This window comes from Idiotropiscis lumnitzeri, chromosome 10 (genome assembly GCF_059441095.1).
Source record: "Idiotropiscis lumnitzeri isolate Australia: NSW breed Sydney's pygmy pipehorse chromosome 10, RoL_Ilum_1.0, whole genome shotgun sequence".
NCBI lineage: Eukaryota > Metazoa > Chordata > Actinopteri > Syngnathiformes > Syngnathidae > Idiotropiscis > Idiotropiscis lumnitzeri.
This window is the reverse complement of record NC_142400.1, coordinates 6,699,698-6,715,474: the sequence shown is the minus strand read 5'-3', so window position 1 is coordinate 6,715,474 and position 15,777 is coordinate 6,699,698. Positions and strand designations below refer to the sequence as shown.

At 41.5% G+C, this 15,777-nt stretch overlaps 1 protein-coding gene across 4 annotated transcripts in view; it reads left to right on the top strand.

The window, feature by feature from the left end:
• Positions 1-3,604: 3,604 nt before the first annotated feature.
• The window catches only part of rftn1b (raftlin, lipid raft linker 1b), a 64,250-nt gene continuing 52,077 nt past the window's right edge, over positions 3,605-15,777 (top strand). For 2 of the 4 annotated variants that reach the window (XR_015845670.1, XM_088307507.1), the window contains exons 1-2: positions 3,606-4,015; positions 10,591-10,764. Coding sequence is in view for 3 of the 4 variants with exons in the window: in XM_088307507.1 (XP_088163633.1) it covers positions 10,617-10,764 (148 nt within the window). In the remaining variant the exon portion in view is untranslated. Of the gene's footprint in view, positions 4,016-5,377; positions 5,556-10,590; positions 10,765-15,777 lie in introns of those variants that run through there. The other 2 variants (XM_088307509.1, XM_088307508.1) reach the window with 2 other exon arrangements.

Genomic DNA, 15,777 nt, shown 5'->3' with positions numbered 1-15,777 from the left:
ACGCACGCCAGAAGGAGCAGCACAATGTCATTTGAAAAGGTTTAATTCTTTACGTTATATTTATTGACATATTTCTAGTGCCTGTTCTTAATCTCTCGCCGTTAAGAAATCATCGAGATCACATAGAACAAACTAAATTGCTCAAACTTTCAATTTTCCGTCAAATCTCATTTGCCTTGTTATTTGTTGCTAGGCAGATTTTGTCGAATAATAAACAGCCATTGAGGCATTTTCAATGTGCATTTCAGGGTAAACGACATGTTTGTTATAAAAGTGTCAATTTTGAACACTTTGTTCTTTATTCGCCGCTTATCTCAATGTGATCCTTTTAGGCTTTTATTGCTCCTTTTCATCAAGGCCACGGTTCTCGAACGCTGCTTCTTAAGAGGGTTTTGACGACATGAGCATTAAAATGTCTTTTTTTGTTTAGTTTTATGGCCGGCGTGCTTGTACTAGTGATGTCAGCAAGTCATGATAATGTTCTTCTGTCAGTATTATATTTGAAATGGGGAGATTTTTAAAATGTTTCAATACAGCTGGATGTCGGGCAATACAGCCTCGAAATAATAAATATATTGATGTGTATAAGTGTGTATATATATACATATATATATATATATATATATATATATATGTGTGTATATACTGTGTATATATTAGGGATGGTCACAACCTTTTTTTTCAGTACTCCTACTTTAACCTTTTTTTTTTTTTTTTAAACGTGACAACTTTTGCCAGATCAGTCAGTAACGTGTTGGCTTTCGAAGCGTCTTGCCCTGAGGCGTCCTGTCATGCCTGCTGCTGTAGCACTCCCACGTCTCAGACCTGCGGCATTTGTGGCTTTTCTCCGGGAATCATTCATGCTCTGCTCAGCTCTAAATGTGTTGGGAGCAAGTAAAAGCGAGCGCTCTGGTGCAGCACTTAAGAGGTCTGGCAATGGCTGGAGCGCTGTTATGATCCCAAGAATGACGATGCTTGCAGAGGTCGTCTCCGGGCCGGAAAAACAAAATCTGCTAACAGTGTCCTTGAAATGTCAAAGCGATAGAAATCATTCCTTGTTAAATGAATGTTTAAAAAAATATGAATAAAACACCACAATTCCTCAAACACAAAAGGCAGAAAGTCCCAAACCCCTCGAATATCAAAAGTCTAATGCACCACAAAATTAAAATATAAGGTGCACTTTAAAGTCCTAAGTTTTCCACAAAACAAACGAGGCGCCTTGTAATATACCGAGACCCATCGATCGGTAAAGGAACAATTCTCCTCGACCATCGGGCCTGATCCGCTTAGACTTAGAGCATCGTAGAATGAATGTTAGCACCCCCTGCTGGTCAAAGCGTAAAACTGCTCTGCTCCGAATCGACCGTGACAAATATATTATGTGAAGGCGTTTTTTAGCGATGGTGTACGAGAAGGCTGGACAAAAGGGCAGCTGTCCACGATGTCGTAGTCTGTCTTACCATTCATGTTATTGCAAGCAAAAAACAGCCCAAAACTCAACATTTCAAAAGTCAAATGCCTCAAAAGCCTAACACCTCAAAAGTCAAACACCCTAAAATTCCATCAACCTAATACCCAAACATAAAAAAGTCAAACACCATAAATGTCACACAACCCAAAAGTCAAACAGACATGAAAAGTCAAATGCCTTCATCCTTCTCTCAGGGCCTACCTCCATGGAAACGAAGGCCAAATTTCAAGGCTGAATTTGAAGGCCACATGAGTGAATTTGGGCGCACCGGAGGTTGCATTATGATGCTGAACAATTCTGCCTTTGGAGTACACTCCCCGTGAAATTGGACACGGCTATTGTCCTAAGGCCAAGGCTAGAAAAATATTAAGAGATCAGCACCTTACACAAAACGAATAAGACAATTGATGAGGTCTTGGACCATGCTTGTAGACCAGCTCCATATTTAGAGTGCCTCGACATGAGTTGGGAATTGCCACTATCACATTAAATTGACTTTTATGGACTTCATAGTTTAGGAAATTGGACTTTACATAGATGCCCCTGGATTTGGGAGCCAGTTAGCATTTACTCTGTACCACTTCATGCTCTTGTGTAGCCAAACGGCTAAATGGAGTAGTGAAAAAAAAAATCCATTCAATTATGTACTTAAAGCAACATTAGTGTGTTCAGATATTTCTGAGATAACAAACGTAAACCAGGTGACGAGGAAACAGGAACCAAGTCGATTTTTGCATTTGAGTTTGGCTTGAAAAGACAAGTTTAGAGGTGGCTGCGTTTCTCATATTGTACACTAGATGGTGCTGTCGTATAACTACAAAAACTATTAATACTCTTACAACGACACACCTGTTTCCTGTTCACAACAGGAAATTGAGAGAGTGCTTCAACTCAAGCTACAATCAAAAATAAATAACTCCCACCTTCAGTAAATCGAGCGACATCAAGAATTACCTTTTTGTAATGGAAGAATCGTTGCTACAGCTCTGGTACTTTATCTCATTAGATTGTGTACCTAATGAAGTTGCGGATGTAGTGGAATCCACAGTTTCTACATGTAAAGTTGTGCTTTACATTATATTAGCTAGGTAGCTAGCCATCGTCATATCTTATTGTAGGAGAGTTGGCTTGATGCGTTGTATTTTAAGATTTATAGTCGTACAAGTGTACAAAGTTAAATCAGTGCATTGTTAAATGAAACCGTCAGAACATAGATGGCATACTGTAGAATGTTGATGCATGTGACGTCGTCAAGCATGTGGGTAGTACAGATTATTATTTTTGTTTTTAATTTGCACGGGATTACTTTTTTTAGATTGGGTATTTTAATATGTAAAGGCTCTGTATTGTTCCTGAATCTTAGCTCCAATATAGGGTGGACCAGAAGTACAGATGCATGAATGGACTATGGAGTAGAGGAAACAATGATGTTATAAAAGGAAGGATGAAAGAAGGAAGTGAGCAAGGCAGGTAGTAAGGGATCGATGGCAGGGAGGGAGGATGATGGAAGAAAGGTTAAGGAGTAAGTAGGAATAGACAAAAGGAGACAAGAATATGAAAGAAAGGATGGAAGTAGGCAACACTGATGGTGATGAATGAAAACAGATGACAGGAAAGAAGGAAGGAGGATCACAGGTGTCAAACTCAAAGCTCGGGGGCCAAATCTGGATTGCCACATTATTAAATGTGGCCCGTAAAATCAAGTTATATGTTCCAACTTCCATGACCCTTGCTAAAACTGTCATGTATAATTAATAAGAACGTTGAGATTTTGACAAAAAAAAAAGTGTTATCCTTTTTTAATCGAAGAATAATTGGACACACTATATTATCCTTGATTTCTGATTTCAAAAATAGTCATCCATTAATTTGTTGAATAAAAATAAAATGAGCTAAACATTTATTTGTTTTCACAGTCATCACGGCCTGCTGAGAGAAGCAGTAAATACAAAGTGTCCCGCAACAAAAAATGAGTTTGACATCCCTGCCCTAAATACTGCGTCTTGCTACTTAAGTCCTAACAGACATCTTTAGTCCATCCCCCAAAAACATGCACCCTTCCTCCCTTTAACTCTGGTATTTCCCAGTGAACCCACCACCCCTCCCCAATCCCACCTCACCCCCTCCCCTCGCGTCTCCTCAGATGGATTCTTCAGCCAGTCGAGTGGAAGCTGCGCGGCAGACGTCGAGTCGAGGCTGCCGGGGTCACAACACTCGCATCCAGACGATCACGTGAACGCGCACGCACACATTGACAGAGGCGAGCGCGTGCACACACGAACAGAGGGGGAGAAAATACGAATAAGAAAGAGGAGGAGGTGGTGAAAAATGTGACAGGATGTGGTTTCCCTGAGCTGGCAGAACATCCGCGCGCACCAAGCGGGGACTTGGAGCGTCTTCACCCCGTTTCTGGAGGACTGTTCGGCCACGGAAGGGAGCTCGGAACCGATACCGCCTTCACCCGGCCAACCTTCGTCCACGCGTGGGATGCTTCACTGCGCGTGACGCTCGCGCTCACTCCACTTTGATCCACAGCGAGAGGTAAGTTATCTCACGCGCTTGTCGGCATACGTTACCACCTAACATTCAATACTTTGTATGTTCAATGATGAAATAAACGCAATTGTTAGTGTGTTCTGTCACTCTGACTGCAAAGTTGATAGTTTCGTTTGTTGGCGGAGACGCGCGCGTTCAAGTTTGGCGTACGCGCGCCCACCTCGACGTCACGTGACTTTACCTTAACTATTCGGTCTCAGGAGTGCCACTCACGCGTGTCGGTTACACCTGGATCGGCCAATTCTCACGCACGTGCGCACGTTGACCGCGTAGACGAGGAAATAATTTATAAATTATAATATAAAATCTAATGATGGAGGGGCTTAACTGGGCCTATACAGATTTCTGCCCGGGTTATTATTTTTGCGCCTCTTAAAATTGTCTCGTGCCAAATATTATCAGTGCAGAAACTTAAATACATTTTCTAGTTGTTGGCTAATTTTCTAGCTATTTCGTGTGTGCACATTGTGGAAATAGGACACTTATTTTTTTTTCCAATTGACTAACTCAAATTTCATCACATTAAAGTTGTTTAATTGATGGCGTCATCGATATTTGGTCAGCAAAGTACAGTGATCAAACTGACCAACGCTAGTAAGGCGAACCCGATTCTCATCAACAATATTTTTGTTCACTTCGTTTCGACTTACGAGCCGTTGTTTAGACTATTTCTTTGGTTTGACGAAATGGGAAATAAAAATCAAGAGTTGAGCGCTGTATGAGGAGTGACCTCAACTCATTTCACAACAAGCAGCAGTTTGGCAGATAATGAACGATATTTGACAAAAAGGCTTCAAGTCGTTTAATTCCACTCCCAGTTGAAGTTTACTGTCAATATAAACACAAAATAAAAAGGCTTCCACGTTGTATATTTAAAACAACCACAGAACTTTGACTTCTGAAACGATTCTTATTACTGCAGCTTACTGAGTCACAGTAGTTGTGAAAGTCTTCTTCTCCTGTGTCTGACTAGGTGGAGGATCAGTGTATTGCGTCATCGCAGTATTGTCCTGACATTACTCTCCAAATATGGTCATAAAATTGCAACGTGAGGTTCTGTGCGTGATGGCGGCTTCAGTGGGAAAAACAAGCTGAGGGATGTCAATGAGAAGGAAGGAAAGGGGGTATGAGAGAGGAAAAGGCAGGCGAGTGCGAGCGTGTGTGTTTGGGTGTGTGCGAGCGTGTGTTTGTGTGAGAGTGAGAGTGCAGATAATTAGTTCCAGCTGGTGGCCCGTGGAGTTAACTTTGCACTGTTGGTACACACACAGTGAACATGTCCACACACAACCACGCTCAGTTGTAAATGTGGAAGTGATCGGCGTTGCGTCACACTGCAGCCGTGCCACCGAGCCACAGGAAAGAGGTCAAAGTTGAACGAATGGCCGCACTAATGCTTACGAAATGCGTAAAGTTTTATTTTCCTTCCTTTCCTTCTTCAGTGTTCTGTGCGCCAGATGTTTGCGTCCCTGTTCAGGCGTGACATTGCGTGAAACCTCGCTGCGGCCAGCGTCACAGGCTTAAATCTGTAAGTGTATTTTGTTTCTTCTTTGGATTTTCCATGATAGTTCCTCATCCTAAAGGAACATTCTCTCTCTCTCTCTCTGTGCTGTCAAGCGATTACATTTTTAACTAATTAATCGCCAACAAAAATCTGTAATTAATCGCGATTAATCACATTTTACAACCCCCATTTTTTTTTTTGTGATGCTTCTAACAGATATTTACCTGAATAATATCTTCAAATTGTGCCACGCCCCCTGCTTTGAAAACATCATTAACGCGGGTACGAGTTGACGTTGGGGCGTACTCTCACAAGAGGGCCGCTTCCTTTTGATTGGCTGTTCCCCGCCGCGTGTCATTGTCTGCTTTAACGACTTGATGTTTGCGTGTTTGTGCCTCCCGTGTGGGTTGTTGAATGTCATTAAGGTAAATTGACTGCTGACTCAAATGGTTCCTCCTCACTAAAAAGACAAACGAGGAGGTGTTGAGGAGCTTTCAAAGTAAACGCAAAATTAGCGACTTTTGGAGGCGCATCGTATTCCCACTGCAGGAACTATTTTCTCCTATTGTCGAAATCATGTTATGGGTTAATTTATTATGGCCCAAAAAAAAGTCCTCGATTCAGGGGTAGTGCTTAAAATTAGGGAGTGGACTAGTTCCGATACAGTTTCCGTATCCGCCGGTAACAGTCTTGTTTCAAAGTATCGAGTGTTTGCGAATGGTGTCGATATCAGTCACCGATACTAGTCAATGACGACCTCTTGTGGTCGTTCTACCATCAGAAAGTAAATTCTAGCTTTGAATTGATTGAAACCCTAATCTAAAAGATGAAACATCAATTTGAAACCCAAACTATGCCTTAAAAGCATAATCGTTTGAAATGCAAACTTTGTCTTCAAACCCAAATTTGCAACCCTAACCCTGAGCCTGGAACTCTAAATTGAGAGCCCACATTGATTGTTGACACAGGTGTCAGTGTAGCCTTCCTTCCCTTTCTTGACCCCCCCCCCCGTGGATTCAAACTACGCGACTGCTCCGTTCCACTGGTGTTAAATGGTCCGTTTTGTTTTGGCGCACGTGACCAGTCAGACAACACGCTGAGCGACTTGTCTCTCGGGGAGTGCCGCCGTTTTCATCTCCAGCGGTGTCATCTCCATTGCAGTCTTTTTGCCCCTGCTGCTGCTGCTGCAAAAACGCGCTTCTGCATGCAAGGCCTCACTTTTCGGTCTTTTGCGCTTCCTCCCTGCAAAGAGATCCTGCATCCGTCTCTGAAATGTGTCATCAATATCAGATAACAAACGTACCTACTTTAGACGGTGTCATCATCATCGTCATGAAAGGATCACTGCCTTGTCTTGTAATGACCGCGTCGGAAAATTGCAGCGCTTATTGATTGTGTGATGCGTACATGTCGATACACATAATTTTTTTTTTTAAACTGAGTGATCGGTTCTTTTTTTTTTTAAACTGAGTGATCGGTTCTATTTTTTTTTTTTAAACTGAGTGATCGGTTCTATTTTTTTTTTTAAACTGAGTGATCGGTTCTATTTTTTTTTTTTAATCTGAGTGATCGGTTCTATTTTTTTTTTTTTTATAATGAGTGATCGGTTCTATAGTTTTTAACTCGGTGATTGGCTTCAAAATCTTGATCGCGTAAAGCCGAAATTACAATTCACTGCAAAACGATTCTGATTACAATGTGATACGATTCTCTCAAATGTAGAGTTGCAACCATTGACTATCTTTAGACTCGATGATTCTACGTTTTCTATTATGCCATCGATTAATGGAGTCATTGTATAAGTGAGTGAGTGTAACGAGTGTTTAGCGTTACAAGCATGGACCTGTAACAAATTAAACTCGTATCTAATTTGATCCAGCCACGAAGACGCCATATTTCACTAAAATACTCCCATCCAAGTGTTTCACAATTTTTCCACCTTTGCCTCAAATTCCGCGATTGAATCTCCAGTTTGGTAGCTTTTCATATAGAAAATGATGATCATGCACCCGTAACTGTCATTTTCTTACATCTTCCTCTTCAAACGCAACTTTGAGTCTCTTCATGTTTGCGAGCTTTCAGATAGACGACTTTCTGCAGGCTGTTTGCAACCGTATGGCTGAGATGGTGTGTTTTTTTTTTATTTGACAAATCCCGGCGTGGATGGATTATGCGGTGAAAATCAAACTCATGACTGCCCAAGGCTTGCGAGAGGAGCTGGGAAACAGAGAAGAAGAGGAAAAGGTGGTGGTCCTGAAAAGAGGCAGAAAGAGAGAAAGTGACAATGAAAGAAGGGAGAGAGACTGCGAGAGATTGCTGCCTATTATTCTTCTGAGACGCCGACAGTCGGCGAGGGGCTCGTTCCCATGGCGATAGCTGCCTTCATCTGTCTGTATCTGTGTGTGTGTGTGTGTGTGTGTGTACGTGGGTTTCAGGGCCGTGAGATGGCATGGAGGCGGCAGCAGGTTTTGGCCGGGGTCCGCATCGTGCCGCTTGCTCGCCTCCTAAAATTGGTGGCGAGTTTCAGACATCGATATTTACTCGGCCCTTCGTCTTCTTCTTCTTCCACTCTTTCATATCATTCTTCATGAAGATGTTTTTTAACATTTGAAAAATAAAAAAATAAAAATTCCGTTTAATGTTTTGATTGGGATTTAATATGCGATTATTTTCTGAAGGACCTCTTCCAATATATTTTTTAAACAAATTGAACCAAAAAAATGATGCGCGTTGATGTTCACGAATGAATCGGCAGCATCTTCTCCCTCGACCACCTTTTGTTTGCTGTTCCGACGCGTCTTCATTTCACGCTCCTCGGTCCCGCGCTCCCCGTTTTCTCCCTTGATTGAGTTTCACCTTTCCCCATTCTCGCCGCTCACCTCATTAGCGAAGCCGGCGTCTGCTCATTTCCTCTTTTTGTCCCGCTAGCACCCGCCAACTGTGCAGACTTCCTGCAGTCCAAAGCCCCGAGACCCCCGCACTTCCTGTCCTGGCGTTTCATTGTGTCCGGGCAAAAGCACGTGACGTTCTCGAAATAGATCCGCGTTTTGATTTGGAAGAGAAAAGACACAAGGCTAAGCATCCGCTGTCATCCATTTACCATTTCTTCATTTATTCATGCAATAATCCATCCAGCTCCTCTGTTATTGAGAGCCAATCTTCTTTGCGGGCCAAATCAGAGCTGTTCCTTCCCTCAGAGGGATGTGAAAAGCGTATTCTGTTCAGTGACATCAGACCGTGCATTTCATACGTAGGCCTTCAGTGAAGTCCGACTATAATTACCGTCATTGATGACACCACGGCTGGAGAAATAATGAACAGAAAGACACTACTGAGCAAGTGTTGGACGACCGAGCTTCTCTTGAAAAGTCCGACTTCAAAACGGCGTCGCAAGCGTATCTGCAATTAAATCCACACTTTTGCCTCCTTCGGCCATTGGGGTTTAAAAAAAAAAAAAATCAAAAATATATTTCAGATTTTTGATAGTTTGGATTTTCTGTTGTGTTCATTCAGATTCACAAGTGAGTATCCAATCACAAGTCGCTCTTCATCAACGTAAGGCCAACGAGAATGCCTTACTGTCATCAAATCGTGATCTGATGAGCTATAACAATATTTCTATCAACGGTAAAAGCCCCCTTTAGACACAGAACAGACGCCTGGACGATTGTATCTGAAGGCCTCGGACCAATAGACCGTGCCACTGGTATTCTGAAATCTGCCTGGCAACACGAGCTTGCTGAATTCTAAAAAAAAAAAATATATATATATATATATATATATATATATATATATATATATATATATATATATATATATATATAATTTTTATTATTATTTATTTATTTATATATTTTTTTCAATTCACCTGTTTGTTATTCATTCCTTCAACATTTTGGTGTTTGGGATACGCTGCGACTTTGCCTCCTTCTCCTCCTTCATGCTCGTTTGCACATTTCATTTGGTCTCTGATGGGAACAAGAAACAGCAAAGGCGTGAAAAATCTACCGTATTTACTCCCCTTTATTTATTTATTTGAAGAGGCTTATCCGGCTTGCGCTTTCTTATTTCCTCTGCCTTTCAAACTCGTCTTCCGACGGCTACGTTTTTCTCACCCGTTTTGAACGCTTGTTTGCCGTTCAGACGCTTTTCTATATTGGCAGCCGTGTAGTAGTCACACTGATTTGTGTTGCAGAATTTGCCGAGAGCTCGTTGGGGGGTGCCGTCGTAACCGCGCGACTGTGTTAATGTTGTTTTAATGCGCTTTCTCTATTCATAGGTTTTCCTTCATGTCTTTGAACCCGGTATTAAAATTAATGAGCTTGCTCGCTTCAAAAGTTTAACAATACTTACACTATCAAAGGGAAAAGTATGACAAAGCGCGCGTATTGTTCTATTATTAAAATAAAAAATGACTGCATTACTACAGTGCAATGTTTTTATATTCATATAGTGAAAGCAAAATATTTGTAAGACTGCACCGCACAAAATCGAAAGAATGTTTATTGTTGTTTTTACAGGAAAGCTCACTAATCTGCCGGCTCATCATTTGCTCGGATGCTTCTGTTTTTTTTTTGTTTCCCTCCTTAGACTTGCACCCTCCCCAAAGCCTGGCGGTAAAATAACAACCGTTTAGTCTGTCGAGAGGTTTGCTTTGGAGGATAACAAAAGGAACTGAAACGGACTGACAAAGGAAAAAAAAACAGACGGAGAAAGCTCTCATCGAGGGCTCATGTTTGAGATGTAACTTGATGTGGTTTGCTAGAAATTGATTTGTGAAACAGGTCAAAGGTGAACCGTGCTTTGGAAAGCTTCCGTTCTCATTTTTGCGCAGTTACGGCCGTTTCAAATTGATTTCCGACATTATTGCGGGTAAACTTATGACATCAATCACTCGATGCGGTTTGCTGCAAATGACTTTTGGGTTGATTATGTTGGACAACTTTGACCAAGGTTTTCGAGACTATTAAGTTCAAAGGCAATTGCCACCGAAAACGAATCAAATATTTCGGTGAAGATTTGCGAGTGAAAAGTGAAAATGTGTTTGTTGTCCCTTCAGCGTTGGCGGTGCACTAAAGTGGCGTCATGGGCTGCGGGCTACGTAAGATGAAGCCGCCATCGGAGGAGAAGTCACCGGGCAAGATATACTCCACATTGAAGAGACCTCAGGTGGAGACCAAAGTGGGCGTGGCCTACACCTACCGTTACCTGGACTTCCTCATCGGAAAGGACGGTAAGACAAAAAAGTCTTGCACGGATAACAAATTTCATTTTGGAAACAGAAAAGTGAATAAGGTATCTAGCATAAATCCAAACCTGACATTGACTTTTTATTTGATTTTAAATCTAGCACAAAAAAATTCTAATTGACAAATGAATAAATTTATTTATTTTTTTTTTTTTACTCCAATCCAAAACTGAAAAACAGGTCAATTTGGTTAACATGACCCGAAAGTTTTGTACACGCAGGAAGAAAAATTCAATTTTCGGACTTAAAAGCAATAACCAAATGAGTAACCTTTTTTAAAAAAAATTTTTTATCGTCATTTGGAAATGGAAACTACGAATGATACAGTGATTACTCTGCTTCTTGATGATTGTAACTTTCCCGTCGCTTTGTTTCTGTATGAGGCTCCTTCGCGAGGCCGCCGTCAACGTCACAAGCATTTAGCGCTTAAATTTATCAACTTGTGGCTTTTTGGGTGATAAAACAAATTAGACTTGATGTCTTTTAATTAATTTTACGCCGCTGCTCTCGAAGTACTTTTTGCTCTCAATGACAACACATCCAAGCTATGGTTACTCATCCTTTGCTGGGAACTGGAAAGATTTTTTTTTTTTCCAAGATAATCGATTTATGACGTGATTATTTTAAAGGAGCGCAACATTATAGGTACTTAAAAAAATTGTTGAGGTTTCTGAAAATATTGTAAATAATTTTGTGATTTTTATTATTTTTTTATTTTTATTTTATTTTTGGGGGGGGGCACACCTGTTTGGAATGATGATGGCAAATGTTACATTTTAATTACAAATGGAACATCATGTATCATATGAGCTCTTGTAATCACGGCTTAATTTATTGTTCCGATGCGTCAATTCATTTTTGTGGGCCTAAAAAAACATCCGTTTTTGTTAGTGCTTGTATCTTGGCGGACATCATAACACGACCCACGAAAGCGTTTTAAAGACCAAATGTTAAACAGGAAATCGGCCATTTTGGGCAAATTTGAAAACTCACACTTTGACAAACTCCCATGAGGCAATTTTCGCAAACGATCCCCAGTCGGAAGTCGGTAGACTAGACAGATGGCTGGTGCTAAATTGCCAAGTTTTTTGTTTTTTTTTGCCAATGCCATATTATGATGTCAAAGTGGGAGAAGCGTTACAAGGACTTTTGGGAAGTCCAGAGCCCAGATTGTCGATCAACACCAAATTATTGGTTGGACATGTCAATCATAGAAGTATAAATGAAAAAAGTCTGGATCCAAAGCTGAACTGGAAATCGTCTATTTTGGTTTAGTCCAGGGCTTCAACATCAAAAAAGGAGTGCAATGTTGGATTATCATTTGTTGTCTTGTTGGAAAATTTGAAAAAAAAAAATCCCCTGACACCAGGTTCCCTGATCGACTGCTGAAATTGAACGGGAAGGAGGCTTCACCGTCGAAAAATGAGTGCAAGGGCCCGTTTTTATCGCTGCTTGCAGCTTTGATTTATTTGGCTTCCGGAATTGATGTTGTAAATGTATGGAGTTATGAGTAACTAAATAATCCCTGTTACTTATTTTAATCATAAAAATACGGAAAATTGCAAGTACTCTTGTAAACAGTAAAGTGTAGGTATTTATTGGCTATAAACCGGCTTTGGTTTCACTTTTGTGGGTGGGATAATAGGTGCACTGATTCTGCAGGGACCTCGGGGGGGCGGAATGCTGAATGTGCACGTTTCAAACGGACCACATTGTTTCCACTGTAAAAGTTTTGTGTCTACTGACTGAGTGAGGAACAAAAAAAAAAAAACCCAAAACGCTAAAACGGCATGGCTCCGCCCACTTGGCAGGAAGTGAGGTGAAGCCTGAGTTCACTTCCTTGTTTGTTCCTCTGGGTGGAGGCTTTTTTTTTTTTTTTTGTTAAATTTAGATGCGTTGCTCCTCTGCTGCTTGTCCAGACTGATTGCATTTCACTGCAGTCGATAGAGACGTATTGATCCCAGCCGGAGGCCAATCACACTCAATGAAGCTTTGCTTTGATGCTGGCTGGAAAGAAGCAGCGAAGAGGCATGCCCGGATAAACACAAGCAGATGCCGTGAGGTTAGGGTGGCTGCAATTACACTTCATGTATAGAATGTTTCATATTGCCACTGTCCTGTGAATAAGACAGATTTTGTATATATTTTTTTAAATTTTCACATTAACGGTCACACTGAAAACCCATTCATATAAAAAAATAAATTAAAAAAAAAAATCTGAAAAAAATGGACAAAAGTGTTTTTCGCAGAACAGTGACGATATGATGTAAATATGACATCCATCCGTTATCTGTCCCACTTCACCTCAATTGGGTCGCGGGGGGTCCTGGAGCCTATCCCAGCTGTCATCGGGCACTTGGCCGGGGTACACCCTGGACTGGTTGCCAGCCAATCGGAGGGCACACGAAGACGAACAACCATCCGCGCTCAAAATCATACCTAGGGGCAATTCCGAGTGTTCAATCAACCTGCCATGTATGTTTTTGGAATGTGGGAGGAAACCGTCTTTATTTTTCACCTCATCACTTCCAATGGATAATTTTGGTAGCGTTTTGAGTGCGTCCATTTCGCAAGACTAGAAAGGAGGCGGAAAAAGACACTGAATTCCCAACTCAATGTCACGCCGGCCTACAGTGAGAGGGATTCAATTCCAGCTCTCCAACCGGTGAGCCGCGGGGATAAGTCGCAGCTCCCCCGCCGTCCCGCCACTAATCTCCCTCCGGAAAGACACTCTGGCGCGACGCTTTCCCGCTGACCTCTCCCGCAGCGACGAATTGCATCTGAGAGCCACCGATGCAACGACGAGGGGGCGGCAGGAAGTCAAGGGAGGGGGGGGGCGGACAAATGGTTTTTTTTGCACATCCCTCACACCTGATGCTGACGACTGCTCATGTCAATTGAGGAGGGGGATTCAGGGAGGCTCTTTAAAAAGGTGTGTGTTGCATCCTTCCCTTGCCTTGTGACGATGCATTGTACCGTGGGGGGTACACTGCATTGTGGGAAATATGGGGGGGGATCTGTGGGGATAACCACATTGCAGGGCGCACCTGTATTATATGGTGGAGATGCATTGCTCTGTTGCAGAGGGAGGGGGGGCGTTGGTGGCCATGCCCCCCACTTGAGGCAAAATATTGATAAACTAACCATGTTTTCTTGCTAATTAATTTATATTATATTAGATATTTTTGGGTGAAGAAGTGATCCTCTTGAGTACTTTACCACTGTGACTTGAAAAATATTTTTTATAAAATCATTGATTTTTGTCACGATTTGGTGATTTTCTTTTTAAAATTAATTTAATTAATTTATTTTCATTCTGCGATTTTCACATAAATGCAGTATTCTTACACCCCTTGATACTCTGTCACCAGTTATTTCTATGAGCTGCTTAATTAAAGAATAAATACACAATAAATAAAATAAATACATAATGGATCTGAATTCACGTTCTAAAATCCGTTTTAAATGAACAACACTTAATTCTTACAGTCACCATCAATCAAAATAATGAATTTTACACCATAGCAAGGAAATCACATGGTCAAGAAGTCTTTGTTTATCATACCATCCGCAGTCATGGTTTCATGAAACAAAATGTGCACGTCTCCCAAGCTTGCACACACTCTTCATTCAAGCAGGAACAAACCTAAAAAAAAAAGCAACAGAAATGTGACGAATCAAGAGATTTTTATGTCATTGGGATTTTTTTAATAGGATTTGAATAAATGAGCCATTGCTCTCAGAATGCAAAATGGCGTCGGCCGCAGAGCGACAATTGATCACTCTGATTGGCTTAGTGCGTGAGCTCGAATTGGCTCGAGGTGGTACACAAAAGCTGACAGTGAACGTCAACAGAAGCCAGCCAATGACAAACATCCGAGGGTGGGAGCAAAGAGTGTGTCACGCACACGCAATACAACACAGATGTTAAGGAGCATGCCGAAACCTATTTGACGGATTTAGTGGCAAAAAACATCTGCATTATTTAGAACTATTTAAGAATATAAAAATAGCAAAATATGCGGCGAAGCGAGCCAGCTCGACAAGGCAATGTTACAAAACACAACCCAATATTTGTATTGCATTGAGCAACATCGTAACTTGCGAGCGGTCCTGTCTGAAGCCAGACTGGATTGATAAAATAGTTTTTCTCACAAAGAATCTGGCGATGTTGCGCTGTTGCATTCCAGATACACCCGCAGAGTTGGTTGGAGGGTAATAATAATGATAATAATAATCGGGCCCTGCCCCCCTTGCATTTCATGTGAACCCCTAAAGATTGAGGTCTGGGGACTGTGGGGGGTTCGGGGGGGGTGCAAAGGAGTGGGGTCAGACACATTGCATCTAAATTTAAAAGGCATCTCACTCACTCGTGTGACACGCACACGCGCGCACACATGTGCTCATCTATTCAACAATTGCATTTGGGGGTAAACCAGATTTGTGTGCTATTCCGAGGAAGCGGCGGTCGCATCAACATCAGCAACATCGAAGCACTCTCTCATGCCCGTGGCGTCGCTTTGCCAATATCAGACGCTTTTGTTTTTTGTTTTGCGTGCATGGCGGCTGTGAAATAAAAGCAGATGACAAGCTTTATTACTTAGAGCGCTCTTCCAATTTACACCGGCTTTCATCAGCCGCAGCTTATTTTGGTACGTTTGGAAGCCGTTTAGCAGCCTGTCGAGGCATCGCTCCCGCTCGCTCGCTGTCGATGTCACGTGGCAACGAATGACTGCAAACTTTTTTTTTTTTTTTATTGAATGCTAAACAGGGTCCAGCAAATTTCAAAGATCATTTCACGGCAAAACTTTTTTTTTTTTTTTTTTTTTTTTTTTTTTAAGAGTGAGGGGAATGATTGACTGTCACCGATGTTAAAAAAAAAAAAAACACTCAGCAAAAAATCTGAAAAAAAAATATTTTTTACCGATTTTAATAGAGCTATTATCCTCTTACGATTTATTGTCAAAAGTTCAAAAGGTAACTTCACTCGTGCAAATA